This window comes from Microcaecilia unicolor, chromosome 1 (genome assembly GCF_901765095.1).
Source record: "Microcaecilia unicolor chromosome 1, aMicUni1.1, whole genome shotgun sequence".
Taxonomy (NCBI): Eukaryota; Metazoa; Chordata; class Amphibia; order Gymnophiona; family Siphonopidae; genus Microcaecilia; species Microcaecilia unicolor.
In genome coordinates this window covers 156,399,902-156,417,140 of record NC_044031.1, presented here as the reverse complement: position 1 = coordinate 156,417,140, position 17,239 = coordinate 156,399,902, and the positions used below count along the sequence as shown (strand labels likewise).

The 17,239-nt window shown below is 42.2% G+C and overlaps 1 protein-coding gene across 1 annotated transcript in view; it reads right to left on the bottom strand.

Moving 5' to 3' along the window:
* The window catches only part of LOC115470681 (histone deacetylase 9-like), a 632,873-nt gene that overhangs the window by 387,009 nt on the left and 228,625 nt on the right, over positions 1–17,239 (bottom strand). The window contains exons 7-8 of the mRNA XM_030204118.1: positions 7,742–7,797; positions 7,408–7,495 (exon numbers count right to left, since the gene is read on the bottom strand). Of these exons, the coding sequence (XP_030059978.1) occupies positions 7,408–7,495; positions 7,742–7,797 (144 nt within the window). The remainder of the gene's footprint in view (positions 1–7,407; positions 7,496–7,741; positions 7,798–17,239) is intronic.

Below are 17,239 nucleotides of genomic sequence, written 5' to 3'. Positions count from 1 at the left end.
GTTACAAGACGTATGAGGAGAGACTTGCCGACCTGAACATGTATATCCTGGAGGAAAGGAGAAACAGGGGTGATATGTTACAGACGTTCAAATATTTGAAAGGTATTAATCCGCAAATGAACCTTTTCCGGAGATGGAAAGGAGGTAGAACGAGAGGTCATGAAATGAGATTGAAGGGGTGCAGACTCAAGAAAAATGTCAGAAAGTATTTTTTCACGGAGAGAGTGGTGGATGCTTGGAATGCCCTCCCGCGGAAGGTGGTGGAGAGGAAAACGGTAACGGAATTCAAACATGCGTGGGATAAACATAAAGGAATCCTCTTCCGGGGGAATGGATCCTCAGAAGCTTAGCTGAGATTGGGTGGCATAGCCGGTGGTGGGAGGTGGGGCTGGTGGTTGGGAGGTGGGGATAGTGCTGGGCAGACTTATACAGTCTGTGCCCTGAAAATGACAGATACAAATCAAGGTAAGGTATACACAAAAAGTAGCACATATGATCTTGTTGGGCAGACTGGATGGACCATGCAGGTCTTTTTCTGCCGTCATCTACTGTTACTATCCGCCTTATTTTCGAAAGTGATCGCCGGCCATCTCCAGATTTATGTCGGAAAAGCAGCGAAATCGGTATAATCGAAAGCTGCTGTATTGACAGCATCGCCGCTTTCCCGTCGCCTCGCCAGCGAAAGTTCAAAGGGGCGTGTCACTGGCAAAGCAAAGGTGGGACATGGGCGTGGCTACCAGATGGCCAGCTTTCGCGGATAATGGAAAAAAACGGCGTTAAGCAGTATTTCGCCGGCTTTACTTGGTCCTTTTATTTTCATGACCAAGCCTCAAAAAGGTGCCCCAACTGACCAGATGACCACTGGAGGGAATGGAGGATGACCTCCCCGTAGTCCCCCAGTGGTCACCAACCCCCTCCCACACGAAAAAAATAAAAATAAAGCACTTTTTTGCCAGCCTGTATGCCAGCCTCAAATGTCATACCCAGCAACACCCACTGTACCCACATGTAAGTGCCCCCCTTCACCCATAAGGGATATGGTAATGGTGTAGAGGTGTGGGGAGTGGGTTTGGGGGGGATTTGGGGGGCTCAGCACCCAAGGTAAGGGAGCTATGCACCTGGGAGCTTTTTTTGTATTTTTTAAACAATTTTAGAAGTGCCCCCTAGGGTGCCCTGGCATGTGAGGGGGACCAGTGCATTACAAATGCTGGCTCCTCCCACAACCAAATGTCTTGGATTTCGCCGGGTTTGAGATGGCCGGCATTTTTTTCCATTATCGCTGAAAAACAAAACCGGCCATCTCAAACCCGGCGAACTCTGGCAATTGGCCATGCTAAACCGTATTATCGAAAAAAAAGATGGCCGGCCATCTTTTTGGATAATACGGTTCCAGCCAGCTGTTGCACCCCTGCAAAAATAGGTCGCCGGTGATCTAGTTCGCCGCCGATGTTCGATTATGCCCCTCTATGTTATTTATGCACTGATTCTGTGTGTATGTCACTAGAATAATTGCATATAGGACAGCTCAATCCTTGCCTGCATTTTCTCCTTTTCAAGTATAACAACTATGACCTTCACTATTCTTTTTTTCTTCTCTATCTTACTGCACTGTCATTTGAATGGAATTCCTTTCCTTTTCTAATTTTGTTTGTAAACTGCCTTGCTATCTTGTCAGAAAAGGCGGTATATTAAAAATTCAATAAATCATAAACCATGTATGTGCATATTTTTGTGCCACTGACGTATATGCACATATATGCTACATACATGCCTGAATGCCAAAATTCCATCTAAGCCCTATTCTATAATACGGGTCCGGCCTTGAAGATGGCTGCCCTTATAGATGGTTGGCCCTGTTCAATTATGCCCCTCATGGTGGCTCTTTTACAAAGTGGCAGTAATTTCAACGTGGGCTTACTGCTCACTAAAAAGGAAGTACTGCCAGGCTACCACAGCAGCCCGGCAGTAGTTTCCCCCCCCCCCCCCCCCCAGTGTGCGTCATATCCAGTGCTACAAAAATATTTTTATTTTTGTAGTGACAGTGTGTACCTGGTGGTAATCAGGCAGTGCCATGATCTGCCTGGTTACTGCTGGATTAGCACAGGAGCAGTAAGTCCTCCCCCTGGAAATGGCATGCAATAAGTGCTTCACTTCCCACACACCCATTTCCTGAAAAAAACAAAGACTTGCCTTTTTATTCACTGTGGTAAAAGGGGGGCCTCGGCGTGTGTCAAAAACATGTGCCAATGCCAGTGCAGGTCTCCTTTTGCTACATGTTTGTAAAAGAGGCCCTTAGCCCTCCATCACCCTAGGTATAATATTCTACTTAGATTGTGAGCCCATTAGGAACAGTTCAAGTACCTGTACAATTGTATTTGCAAACCACCTCGACTCGTGCTTGAAAAAGGCGGTATATCAATTTAATAAACACTAAACCCTAATAAACACTATTTATAGGTGCCCAGTTATAGAATTGCCCCCATGTCTGTATATTCATACAGGGGATCTTTTACTAAGCCACAGTAGTGTTTTTTAGCTTGCGGTAGAAATCAACGGGCTGAGGCGTCCATAGGAATATCATGGGCATCTTGGTGTTTACCACCAGCTGATTTCTACTGCAAACTAAAATCGCTATTGCAGTTTAATAAAAGACCCCCACAAAGAGCAAAGGTATTCCTGGAAGAAGGGGTTGGAGCAAGATTTTCACTTATCTGTATGCTTTTGAAAACTCAAGCATACAGATAAGCATGCATATAAATTTATCCTAGGAGCAGGTGTAAATTAAGTATGTGCATATTTTAGTTTAAAAATCTAACAAAGTCTACAAAGAGAATGGTATGCACACACTGGAACAAATTCTACAAATGGTGCATAAAAAAATTGGCCCCAAAGAAACCCCATGCTTAGCGCTATTCTATAAGCCTCGCCTAGATGCCGTTTAGAGAATTTGAAGAAGCACCTGTTCCCTCACCTAAAATTTAAGTGTGACCATTTACACCAACTAAAACCATGGATTGGCCATATTCTGTAACAGTGTGCATAATTTTTAAGAATGCCCATGACCTGCCCATGCCCCTCCCATGGCCACGCCACCTTTTGTGATCCACACGTTTGAATTTATGCGCAGCACTTACAGAATATGCTTAGAATGTTGTGCGTGTAAATTTTAATTAGTGCCAATTAGTGCTGATAATTTTATATTAGTGACCAATTATCAGCACGGATTCGTTTGTTAAGCAATTAATTTGCGAGCGTAAATCGGCTACATATGCTGATTTGCTCATGCAACTTTAGTGGGGGGATTTTCTACCCAAGCACATAGTTATAAAGGGCCAGATTTTATATATGGTGCTTTAAAAAATCCATGCAGAAAACATTTTCTCCAAAGCATATTCCATAAGATTTAGGCGTGGTATATAGAATATGCTTAGTTGATATCCCAGCGCCTAAAACTACACACTTTCATTTACACCAATGAAAATATGGCGTAAATCCCTGCACATAGATTTATGTGGACTGGGCCATATTCTATAGCAACGTGAATTCATTTGGGAATGCCAACGAACCCCCCTTTCCCTGCCCATGGCCATGCCCCTTTTGAACTGCGTGCTTTAGAATTTAGGCACAGTTCATTACAGAATAAGCTCAGTGAGATATGCATGTAAATTCTAATTATTGCAAATTATTGCTCATTATTCCTTGTTAAGTGCTGCTAAAAACACTGATTGGCTTGTTAAGCCAATTAAGTTATACAAGTTGTTATGGAGTATGCTTAGGTTTCAGTGCAGAACAATAGGCATGATATATAGAATCCATCAGAAAATGACTTCCTCAAAGTGTTTTGTGGTGGTGCAGGATGACTTATAGGAACTGATCTTTTAAGAAAACTATTGACTGACAACAGCATTGGTATCATCCTCCACTTTGAATTCTGTTAAATCTTTAGGGTATTTGAATATCACTGTCTTCCCATTTCTTACATATTTACTTAAGGAATGTGCTGTTCTATTTTGCCCTATCTTTTCTTACCTCCACTGAATTTGCTGAATTTTCCAACAGAACTAGAGGGTAAGGCTATGACTCTGCAATAACATTTAATTGTGAGTGCCAACATGAGCACAATTCAGACCATTAAACCACACACTTAAAAAAATGCTTTAGCATATTTCGTCTTTAAATCTTTTATGACCTGCAAATATTAATTGAGTGCAGATGTAACAGGTTAGGATTTGATGCCAGGGTTCATTTCCTGTCTACACTTTGTCAGAGAACCCATTACTCCTACTCGTGAACTGAAGGCAAAACAAAACGGGTACTCATAAATCAACATTCAGCTTTCCCCCTGGCTGTGCGTAGTGCTGATTCCTTTAGGATGAAGAAAACCTCCCATTTTTATGCATGCAAAGATAGACAGCATGCCAAATGGAACATACATTTCAATAAACCAAAGGACAAATTATTCCAGCATTGTGCAAGAATTCTTCCTATAAAAATACAACAGAAAAGCAGTGCTGCCAATGTTTAATCATTTTGCATTCCTGTAGGGACTCATGCAGAAGCTGGCATACAAGATGCTGAAATTGCTCAGAACAAATGACATTTTTGGTCTTCCTTACTAAACTGCTATTACACAAGAAGAGTTATTATTAATAAGTCGATGTGTCCAATGTGGTTGCCAAAATAACTGCATTCTCTAACTCTCATCTGGCTATTTATCCTTCAGAATATTAAAAAAATACAAAACAACAATTACTTCCTTGTATCTAGGATATATTCTTATATTGAAGAGAGATGTGTTTGTCATGCTTTCTTTTCATCTCATGTATGTATGTAAATTACTATAGCATATCAAGTTGACTTTTATGCATGTCAATTTCCCCCCAAATTTGATAAAAGTCACGAAAAATTGTGCATGCAAATTTATATGCACGCCCAATTTGGGCATGTAATTTAATTGAACGAGCTAATTAGCACTAATAACTGACTTTTTAAGAAGCAATTATTTATAAATTAAATTTAATTAGAATTTACGCATGTCAATTTAGGCACAGGATCCGTGCCTACATTTTACATGTGAGTAAAACAAAGGGGCACAGAAATGGGAGGTTCATGGGTGGAATGGGGCATTTCTATCATGTACATGTGCTGTTATAGAATAAGGGGCTATGCGCCCAATTTAGACATATACATTTGTACCATGTTTCAGTTGGTGCAAATGGCCATGTCTAAAATTAGGCATGACCTCCTCAATGTAAGTGCTATTTTATAAACCGTGCCTAACTTTAAGGGTGGCTTATACATAGTAACATAGTAAATGATGGCAGATAAAGACCTGTACAGTCCATTCAGTCTGCCCAACAAGATAAACTCATTATACATGGTATGCGATACTCTATATGTACACCGAGTTTGATTTGTCCTTGCCATTTTCAGCGCACAAACTGTAGAAGTGTGCCCAGCACTGTTCTTGTATTAAAATTTCTGAAGTTAATGTCGAAGCCCCTCAAAGTCATGATCAGGGCACAGACCGTAGAAGTCTGCCCAGCACTGGTTTTGCTTCCCAATTACCCACCTAATCTACACTAAGATTCCGTGAATCCATTCCTTCTAAACAGGATTCTTTTGTGTTTATTTTGCGCATGTTTGAATTCCATTACCGTTTTCATCTCCACTCTATGAAAAAACACTTCCTGACATTACTCCTGAGTCAGCTCCCCTTCAACCTCAATTCATGTTCTCTAGTTCTACCACCTTCCCATCTCCGGAAAAGGTTTGTTTGTGGATTAATACCTTTCAAATATTTGAACGTCTGTATCATGTCACCCCTGTTTCTCCTTTCCTCCAAGGTATACATGTTCAGGTCGGCAAGTCTGCCTTCATATGGTTTACAACACAAATCCCATACCATTTTTGTGGCTTTTCTTTACAACACTTCCAGTCTTTTTATATCTTTAGTAAGATACATCCTCCAAAACTGAACACAATACTCAAATAGCACTTTTTTTGGCATCATTTTTTTCGGCACCACATATCGAATTCATCCGTTTATGGGCATAAACAATGAGGGAAGTTAGGAGGTAGTTGATGTGCCCAATTCCTGAGACCGTACCGCTAGCCATTGACTTAGCGGTAAGGTCTCAACACAGTAATCGTGTGGTAATCATCTACTGTTGTAAATATGTTTGCAATCGTCTACTGCAAACATATATACAACAGTAGACGTCGTACATCCATTTTCAGTAAAAATTTAAAAAAGGCCTTTTTCACAGGCACACTGAAAAATGGATCTGCGTGTGCCCAAAACATGAGCCTACACTAGTGCAGCCCATTTTTTGGCACACCTTAGTAAAATAGCCCCTTAGTCATGTAAATGCTAGTATTCTATAACCTGCACACAAAACTGCCTGACTTGTCTGTTTGAAGGGTGCACAGTGGCATTGCAGAGTGCGGGAAAATTCTTCAGAATAAGTTTTGCTCCCACTTTTGTTTGTTTTACGCCATCCATTTAAGTCATCTACAGATTTGTCTTTTTCAAGACAAGGGTGTTTCTTATCATTGGATGATTGATCCTTTGGGACTTAGATACTATCAATAGACCCCTGACCGCAGGCATTTTACGCCAAAACATAGACCATGTTGGGTCTGATCAACAAAGCAAATTGTGACACCCTATTTTTGAAGGTTTGTTGTGCTTTTTTGACTATTTGCTTGTGGTTTTGTGATTTGGTTCCCTCTCCTTTGTGTTATGCTTTTGATTTGTCTCTGCCCTCACAGGTCCATGCCCCTCTTGGAATCGCATGATCTGGAATTTGAGCACACAACTTATTATAGAATACCAACAGTTACATATGTAACTGCAAATTTGTGCCAAGTAGCATCACTTAACATCAATTATAGCCAATAGTTATTTGTTAAGACCAATTAGCATTTAATTATTAAATTAAGTTATGCATGCAACTGACTATTCTATAAATTGTGCACACAAATTTGCACTCTAGTCGCAAATTTGGGTGTGCAAATTTACAAAATTTGGGTGTGAATGTATGTACAGAATGTAATGAAACAAGACCTGTATGAAAAAAAAAAATCCCAAATAAAACAAAATAAAAAATGGGGTACAGCACCCTCCAAATAGTGAGAGTATCAATTGTTTTCAAGAGCAACAGATAGTTACCCTGACCTGCAGCTTCCTGTCACTAAAATTGTATTTGGTTATAGTAAATTCTAGAGAAATGTGTTGGGTCTTATTGGTTTTAATAAATTTGCAAAAATAAGAAGGCATCCCTCATAAAACAAAGAAAAAGACTCAAAATCTGAAAAAAATATAACAGCATGACAGATAAATGCATACACATTTTCTTTTCATCCGTAATCACTGAAAATGAGGGGTTTGCCATGCATACATACCAGATCTACAATCAATATCTTGCCTATATTTAGCTTGTCTCGCAAGTATTTGGCAGTAATTGCAACAGAATTAAAAAAGCAGAATCCCCTGCGAAACAGAGAAGAACAGAGAAATAAAAAGGCAGATAAGTCAGGAAAATGGTTATAAATAACCGCTGGGGCATTTTTTTTTTAAATGCTATATGATCTCTGAGGCCATAAATCTGCTTCTCAGAGTACCTAGGATGTCTTTTCAGGGCATCTGTGAACAATTAGTGAGGTTCAGAGACGTACTGTGCAGGTGATTGCCAGTAACCCTGGAACTCCAGGACGGGCAATATTCCCTGGTACTTACATGGCTGTGGATTCTTCAGCATGATGGCCTGGGGGCCGTACAACAGCAAACCCATTCTGCAAGAACAAGATAGAAATTCAATTATGTGATCAGAGAGCACTCCCTTCATATTTCAGAGTAATATGGAGCAGACAAAGATGGTTGAAATCCAAGGTAGATTTTGAAGATTATTTTATGAGGTCCCCAAAGCATGTTGTCAGCATTAGCAGAAAGACTGCAGCCCCAGCTGCATCTGTCATAAAATTAAAGACAAACAAACAACTGAATTTGTCACCCTATAAAAATATGTCACTGATGCTCTTTGCAGACCAATATTCCCAACAAGAGTCAGTAAGTTGAGCTCATAGAAAAAACCTCTGGCCCTATGTACAAAAGTATGAATTGCAAAAGTGCATTTGATGAGACAAATATCAAAACAATTATTGGAAATATGCAAAAATACCAAACTTCAGGTGTTTTGCACTATTTTTATGAGAAGAACACTTTTGTGCAGTCACTTCACAAAAACAAACTTTGGGTACTAAATTTTCATGCGGGGTCCACTTTACATGAAAGTTTGGATAAATTTAATATTAATGAGCTGCTATGATGAAAAAAACATGCAAAGCCACATTCCCTTTTTCAGATGCTGTAATGTCTTTGTATGAATATACATATATTTATTTGCTATAAATATTTGAATATTTTTATATCAAGAAATACAATTGATTAAAAATCATGCAAAGAAGCTCGATTTTCGGTGATAATGGAAACCAAGGCTGCACATCTCAGAAACGACCAAATCCAAGCCATTTGGTCATGGGAGGAGCCAGCATTCGTACTGCACTGGTCCCCCTGACATGCCAAGACACCAACCGGGCACACTAGGGGGCACTGCACTGGACTTCAGAAATTGCTCCCAGGTGCAGAGCTTCCTTACCTTGTGTGCTGAGACCCCCAACCCCCCCCCCCCCAAAACCCACTACCCACAACTATACACCACTACCATAGCCCTAAATGGTGAAGGGGGGCACCTACATGTGGGTACAGTGGGTTTGTGGTGGGTTTTCAAGGGCTCACATTTAGCACCATAAGTGTAACAGGTAGGGGGGGAAAAGGCGTGGGTCTGCCTACCTGAAGTGCACTGCACCCAGTAAAACTGCTCCAGGGACCTGCATACTGCTCTCATGAAGCTGATTATGATATTTGAGGCTGGCATAGAGGCTGGAAAAATATTTTTTAAATTTTCTTTGAGGGTGGGATGGGGTTAGTGGCCACTGGGGGAATAAGGGGAGGTCATCCCTGATTCCCTCCGGTGGTCATCTGGTCATTTAAGGCACATTTTTGTGGCTTGGTCATAAGAAAAAAAGGACCAGGTAAAGTTGTCCAAGTGTTCATCAGGGATGCCCTTCTTTTTTCCATTATCAGTCAAGGATGCCCATGTCTTAGGCTCGCCCCAGTCACGCCTCCGACATGCCTCCGTGAACTTTGGTCTTCCTCATGACAGAAAGCAGTTGAGGACGCTCAAAATCGGCTTTCGATTATGCTAATTTGGGCGACCCTGTGAGAAGGACGCCTATCTTGCGATTTGTGTCGAAAGATGGGCGTCCTTCTCTTTCGAAAATAAGCCTGAAAGTGTACTACAATTTTTCTGAAGGTTTTTTGACCAATGATTGGAATTGGAAGTCCTAAAGGTAGCAATAAACAGGCACGGTATTGCTTTGCTCTGGACCTGCTGAAGTCTTTTTCCTTCATTTTCAATATTTATGCTGTAATTAACACACACACACATATATAATTATGTGTTCATTACAGCATATTTTTGTGATTTTATCATATTCGTTTTGTTTGTATTCAGTGAAAAAAATACACCAAAATCTATAACTGAAATGATCAAAAAATCAATTTCAATTACATCAATATTGACTTGATAAATATCAAATCAGGGAGTGCAAGGGAGGTAAAATTCCTAGATGAAATAAATATCTGGACTAGTTAATTTAGATCTAGTCCTTAATGGAATGCAGGGCTTGGTATGAGAAGTAATGATATAACATCCACTGGGAAACAGTGATCATAGCATGATCAAATTTGAGCTAATATCTGGATGAAGTCAAGGAAATCTACTGTAGCAGCATTTAATTTTCAAATGGGTGACTATGATAAAATGAGGAAAAGAGTTAAAAAGAAGCTAAAAGGATCAACTGCAAAGGTTAAGACTTTAACCTCCCTGTTTACTAAGCTGCGCTAGTGGCTGCCACATGCCAATGCCAACACAGCCAATTCAAAGATGCTGACGAAGGAGCAGCACTTAACCCCACCAGTCTTCTGCCTAGATGCTCTTGTGTCATTAGTCGCCCTAGCTGCTGTCTTGTTCCTGTGGGTCTTGAGACGCCTTTCCTTTTGAGAGTGGGTTCCAGCTGCCTTCCGTCTGCATGCCAGAGTGAGTTCCAGTATAGCCTTGAGTGAAAGGGTTCCAGTGTAGCCTTGCTTCTTGAGGGAGTGGGTTCCTGTAAATGCCTTGCTGTTTGTGTGTGTGGGTTCCAGTGCAGTGTCTTGCTGCTTGTATGTATGGGTTCCAGTACAAGCCTTTCTTATTGTGTGAACAGGTTCCAGTACAGTCTTGCTTCTTGTGTGCATGGGTTCCAGTACAAGCCTTGCGCCTTGTGTGAACGGGTTCCAGTACTAGCCTTGCTTCCTGTATGAGCAGGTTCCGGTCCAGCCATTTGGCTTCTTATTTATTTATTTAATACATTTATAACCCCCCCCCCCATTCAGCCATCTAAGTGAGGTACAATAAAACACTCATAAAAAACATAAACAGCACAAAATCATACAGACAATAAAATCCAGCAAACCTCAAAACCCAACCATCAACCAAACGCTCTAGAAAATAATCAAGTTTTCAACTGTTTCTTGACCTGAGAAAGAGACATTAGCTGACGCACAGACAAAGGTAGTGAATTCCATAAACAAGGACCTGTAATTGCAAAAATGTGACTGCAAATTTCCTCCAACCATATCTGATGAAACGATGGAACAGTCAGCAAAAGTAGGTCTTGAGATCGCAATAACCATGAAGGGCAATAAGGCAGTACCCAAACATGCCTGAAACACCAATAACAAAAGTTTAAACTCAATGTGCTGCTCCACAGGCAACCAATGCAGTATCATCAACTGAGGTGTTTTATGCTTGTGTGACTGTGGCTTTTCCTGCATTCTGTGCTTTTTTCTGATTGCCTGCAGCTGCTTCCCTCTTATGCTTAAGTGGATTCAGTACCCTTGTGCCCTATTGTAGGACTGCCTTCCAGAACCCAGTGGCCTACTTGAGCCAATCCGCTTTTACTCTTGTCCTGTCCCGGGAGGATTCAGTCTATCATAGGCCTTCACTAAGTATCAAGGGCTCACTATCTGGAATCATAACAATAGTAACAACGTTTCCAGATACATTAGAATTAGAAAGCCTGTGAGGGAATCCTTGCAATTGTTAGATAATCAAGGAGCACAAGGGGCACTCAGGGAGGACAAGGCCTTAGTGGAGAGATTGATTGAATGAATTATTTGTTTCAGTCTTTACTAAGGAAAATGTGAGAGATGTACCTGCATCAGAAATGGTTTTCAAGGGTGACAATGCAGAAGAACTGAAAGAAACCTTGGTGAACCTGGAAGACGTACTAAGACATATGTACTAAGATGCAGGGCCGGTCTTAGGCAGAGGCGACCGAGGCAGCCGCATGGGGCCCCGCACCTAAGGGGGCCCCGTGCGGCGCGCCTCAACTCTGCCTTGCCTCTCCGACCACCGCCACTGCTCGCCTCCCCTCCTCTCCTCGTTTCCCCTCCCTCCAGCCACCTGAGCCCCCCTCCCATCTGGGCCCCCCCTGCACGACTCGCCAAACGACCCTCTTCTGCCACCCGACCCGCTGGCACCTCACCTGACCCAGCATTTTAAAAAAAATCTACAAGCAGCGGTGCCTCACGTTTGAGTAAAAGAAGAAAAATCGCTTCGTCCGTCGGCTGGCCTTCCCTCATGTCCCGCCCTCTGATGTAACTTCCGCAACAGACGAAGCGATTTTTCTTCTTTTACTCAGACGCGAGGCACCGCCGCTTGTAGATTTTTTTTTTAAATGCTGAGTCAGGTGAGGTGTTGGTGTGTCAGGTGGCAGAAGAGGGTCGTTTGGCGGGTCGGGGAGGGGGGCTCAGATGGGAGGGAGGCTCAGGTGGCTGGAGGGAGGGGGAGCAGGGGAACGAGGAGAGTCGCGTCAATGGACATGGGTGGAGGGCAGGGGGGACGGGGGGTTACTGGACATAGGTGGATGGCAGTTGGCAGGGGAGGGCAGGGGGACAGGAGGGTCGCTGGACATGGGTGGAGGGCAGGGGGGACGGGGGTTTACTGGACATAGGTGGATGGCAGTTGGCAGGGGAGGGCAGGGGGACAGGAGGGTCACTGGACATGGGTGGATGGAGGGGAGGGGGGTTTCTGGACATAGGTGGATGGCAGGGGAGGGCAGGGAGGACAGGAGGGTCGCTGGACATGGGTGGATGGAGTGGAGGGGGTTTCTGGACATAGGTGGATGGCAGGGGAGGGCAGGGAGGACAGGAGGGTCACTGGACATGGGTGGATGGAGGGGAGGGGGTTTCTGGACATAGGTGGATGGCAGGGGCAGGCAGGGAGGACAGGAGGGTCACTAGACATGGGTGGATGGCAAGGGAGGGGGTTTCTTGACATAGGTGGATGGCAGGGGCGGGCAGGGAGGACAGGAGGGTCGCTGGACATGGGTGGATGGCAGGGGAGGGGGGTTTCTGGACATAAGTGGATGGCAGGGGAGGGCAGAGGGGACAGGGGGGTTGCTGGATATAGATGGATGGCAGGGGGGACAGGAGGGTCGCTGGACATGGGTGGATGGAGGAGAGAGAAGAAATGCTGGACAAGGATGGAGGTGAGGGAAGAGTGAGGAAGGAGATGAGGTGAGGGAAAAGGAAGAGAGGAGAAAAAGTGCACATGGATATAGAAAATAGGCAGAAGCTGGATCCACTGGACAGTCAAGTCTGCGGAGGACCCAGCTTTTAATTACAGATGTAGGGCAAGAAATGAAGAAGAAAGGCGGAAAGTAAAGAAATAAATGGAAAGGAAGTCCTGGAAATGGAGTTAAGAGGACAGATAGCAGCACAATCGGATACTGAGCCAGCATGATCAGAAAAACAAAGTCACCAGACAACAAAGGTAGAAAAAACTATTTTATTCAGGATTTATTAATTGGAATATGTCAGTTTTTGGAAATGTGCATCTGTGATATTTTTCATGTAAGTTTCAATTTTTGTAGTATTGCTGCATGCTGAGTCTGACTTCTTGAGGTAACTTTCCAGTTCAGTATTTTGCCTTCATGTGTTTTTCAGGTGTGATCAAGGAAGGTGCCGTATTCTGCTAGCGTATAGTTTGCAGCCCTTTTTGTTTTTGTTTTTTTTTTTCACTAGGTTGTGCACTGGTGAATTAGAGCCCGATGTAATTACAGTTGCCTTTCCATGCCACGCATAAGGTTGTAGCTCGTCCTGTCCTTGGAATTAGTGCTGTTTATAGTTTGTTAAGGTTATGAGTGTGTTTTTGCACAAGTTTGTGTATAGTGTTTTGCAGTGGAGAGGTTGTGGCACCAAACATCAGAAAGGGTGTAGAGCCTAAATCATGACAAACTACCTCTAAAAGGGTGTTTTGTGGCTCTACATGAGAATTGTGATATTATGATCCCTAGCTAGCTTCATATTGTTGACGGTCTGCATTTTCCGTATGGCTGGTATATTGGTGTATAAGGTATTAATTGTGACTATTTTATTTTTACTTATTTTTTTCTGTGTGTTGTCAGACAATTATGGATGACAGACAGAGTCGGAGTCTTCTTGAGTCAGAAACTTGTGGTATATATTTTTAAACAATTTTAATACCTTGGTGGTCTATATGTTTTTATATTGTACATTATATTTCACACATCACTTTATTTTATTGTATATCTTTTCATTTCATTTTTATTTTATTGCATATATGGGTTACACAGTAATAGGGGAATTTGAAAGTACTGAATCTTTTCTTCATATTTTTCCTTTATTCTCCTTTGTTATGAGAATTGGAACTACTAATTGTAGTGGACTTGAACTGAATAATTTCTGGGGAGGGGAGGTTTCATGATAGCATTGTGCTTATTATTTCAATCAGTTTTTTTGTACAAGTTTAGCTTCATTTGTCTTTATTTGAAATTTCATAAATAAAAAAATGTTCTAAAATGGAATAATCATCAATGGGGTGGAGCTAGGGTGGGGCGGGGCTATGGTGGGGCAGGGCTAAGATGAGGCTCCACCAAATTGGTCTGCATAGGGCCCCGCACTTGCTGAGACCGGCCCTGCTAAGATGTACAAATTAAAGAGCAGTTAATCACCTGGCTATGCACCCCAGGATACTAAAAGAACTCAAACATGAAATTTATGATCTGATGTTAGTGATCTGTAACCTGTTGTTAAAAAAAATCATCCATAGTACCTGAAGATTGAAGAGTAACCAATGTAATGCCAATGTTTAAAAAGAATTCCGGGGTGATCCAAGAAATTACTGACCAGTAAGCCTGACTTCAGTGCCAGTCAAAATAGTGAAAACATTTAAAGAATAAAATTATTGAACACATAGACAAACATGGTTTAATGGGACAGAGCCAGCATGGATTCTGCCAAGGGAATTCTTGCCAAACCAATTTGCTTCACTTCTTTGAAGGCATGAATAAATATGTATATAAAGGTGAACCAGCTGATGTAGTATATGTAGATTTTCAGAAAGCTTTTAACAAAGTCCCTCATTAGAAACTCCTGAGAAAATTTAAAAAGCCATGGGATAGATGCAATGCTCTATTGTGTATTAGGAACTCATTAATGGATAGAAAATAAAGAGTAGCGTTAAATGACCATTTTTCTTAATGGACAAGAGTGAATTGCAGAAAGCCACAGTGATCTGTTCTGGGACCAGTGCTTTTTAACATATTTATAAATTATCTGGAAATGGGAACATCAAGTGAGGTGATTAAGGGCCCTGTTTACTATGATGCATTAGTGTTTTTAGCGCGCCTACACAGCAAGCGCGCTAACCATGTAGGCGCCTATAGGGATATTGTAGGCATGTACATGGTTAACGCATGTATATGGTGAATGTGCATTAAAAATGTTAATGCACCTATAATGCTGCTTAGTAAACAGGGCTCTAAATTTGCAGATGACACAAAACTACTCAAAGTTGCTAAAACACGTGCAGACTGTGAAAAATTGCAGGAAGACTTTACGAAATTGAAAGCCTAGGCATCCAAATGGCAGAATAATAATACCAATTATAGCTACTTGATGCTAGGGATTACCTTAGAAATCAATACCCAAGAAAAAGATCTAGGTGTCATTGTGGACAATACATTGAAATCTTCTGCTCAGTGTGTGGCGGTGGCCAAAAAGCTAGGATTTATTAGAAAAAGGATGGAAAATAAGACAAAGAATATTATATTGCACCATGGTGTGATCTTGCCTTGAGTATTACATGCAATTCTGATCGATGTAGCTCAAAAAGATATAGCAGAATTAGAAAAGGTTTTAAAAAGAGTGACCAAAATGATAAAGGGTATAGAAATCTTCCCATAAGAGGAAAGGCTAAAGAGGTTAGGGCTCTTCAGTTTGGAAAAAAGACAAATGAGGGGGGATATGATTGAGGTCTATAAAATCCCGAGTGGTGCAGAATGGGTAAAAGTGAATCAATTTTTCACTCTTTCAAAAAGTACATAGACCAGGGGACACTCAATGAAATTACATGGAAATACTTTGAAAACGAATAGGAGGAAATATTTTTCACTGAAAAAATAGCTAAGTTCAGGAACTCACTGCCTTAGGATGTGGTAACAATGGTTAGCGTATCTGGGTTTAAAAATTATTTGGACAAGTTCCTGGAGGAAAAGTCCATAGTCTGTTATTGAGATGAACATGGGGGAAGCTACTCCTTCCCCCAGGATTGGTAGCATGGAATGTTGCTACTAATTGGGTTTCTGTAAGGTACTTGTCACCTGGATTAGCCATTGTTGGAAACAGGATACTGGACTAGATGGACCATTAGTCTGACCCAGTATGGCTATTCTTATGTTCTCATGAATAAAGGGCTGCCTCAGGGGCTCTCACTTCCAATAAGATGTAAAAAAGCAAACTTGGCCCAGAGCTGACAAAAAATGTTACATTTTGGAATGGAATGCAAACCATTCCTGTATCATTAAACAGCAATAGCAAAAAAAGGGGGTGGTCACCAAGAGTCAGTTTGACTCAAGGACACATCTAGATACTACATGCATATAGGGGCCCTTTTACTAAGCTGCAATAAAAGGGGGTCTGCACTAGCATCGGGGTGTGTATTGGTGCCTGCTGAGGCCCCTTTTTCTGCAGCAGGTAAAAGACTGGCCATTTTTGGCAAAAAGAAATGGCCGTGCAGTAAGTGAACCACTTACCACATAGCCATTTTGGTGGGGAGTCCTTATTGCCACCCAATGAGATGGCGGTGAAGGCTCCCACACTAACTCAGTGGTAACCAGGCAGTGCCAATTACTGCTAGTTAAGTACTGGCGTTACAACAATTAGAAAAATTATTGTAGCTCTAGGGGTAGGAACTACCAGTGAGTAGTTCCTGATTGGTGTGTGACAAGTCTGCCGTTGACTTGCCACACTTTAATGACATACACACATGAAAAATCTAAAATGCCCATAGCAAGGTACTTTAACACATCTTTTTCACACATAAAGTATGTCCCACCTAAAAGTGCATGTGAAGCAAGCTGGTGCATACTTGTAAATTAGGCATACCCAGGTGTGCAGTTTGGGCACAAAATGGGTGGAGCTATAGTTTACTCATATATTTTATAAAATACATGAGATCACGCATATTGTATGTGACTACATTAATACCTGCAATCAATTATGTGTGATGTCCTCACCCTCAATGTAGGCATGATTTCTGCAGGATATGTGCAGGTATTTTATAAAGACTACTAAACAAAACAATCTCTCTAGTATACAAAACCCTTAATTCTTTGGTTCAAAATGCTAAACATCACAGAACTGACTGTTGATGGATCCACAAACGTCAGACTCACAGAAACAGAAGACTGCCCTTGCAGATCAGCAACGCAGCCGCACCGGAGTAAAGGACTTCAGCTGGCGGGGGGTTGGGGACCCGCGCCAGCAAAGGTACCCGACGGTGGTGGCAGGGGAGGGTTGGCGGCAGTGGGAAGAGGGGGTCAAAAAGGTTGGCGCCGGGGGGGGGGGGGGGGGTCAAAGGTGGTGATGGCAGCGGGAGGGGTCAAAAATGGCGGGGGCTTGGGTTAAAATGGTGGGGGGGGGGTTGGCAGCACTGGGGGGGCTAAAATATGCCCCCTCACCTTGGGCTATGGACCCCCCTCCCACCAAAGTCTGGCTATGCTCCTGGTATAAGCACTGGTGAAATCTCCACTCATGTACATTTTAGGA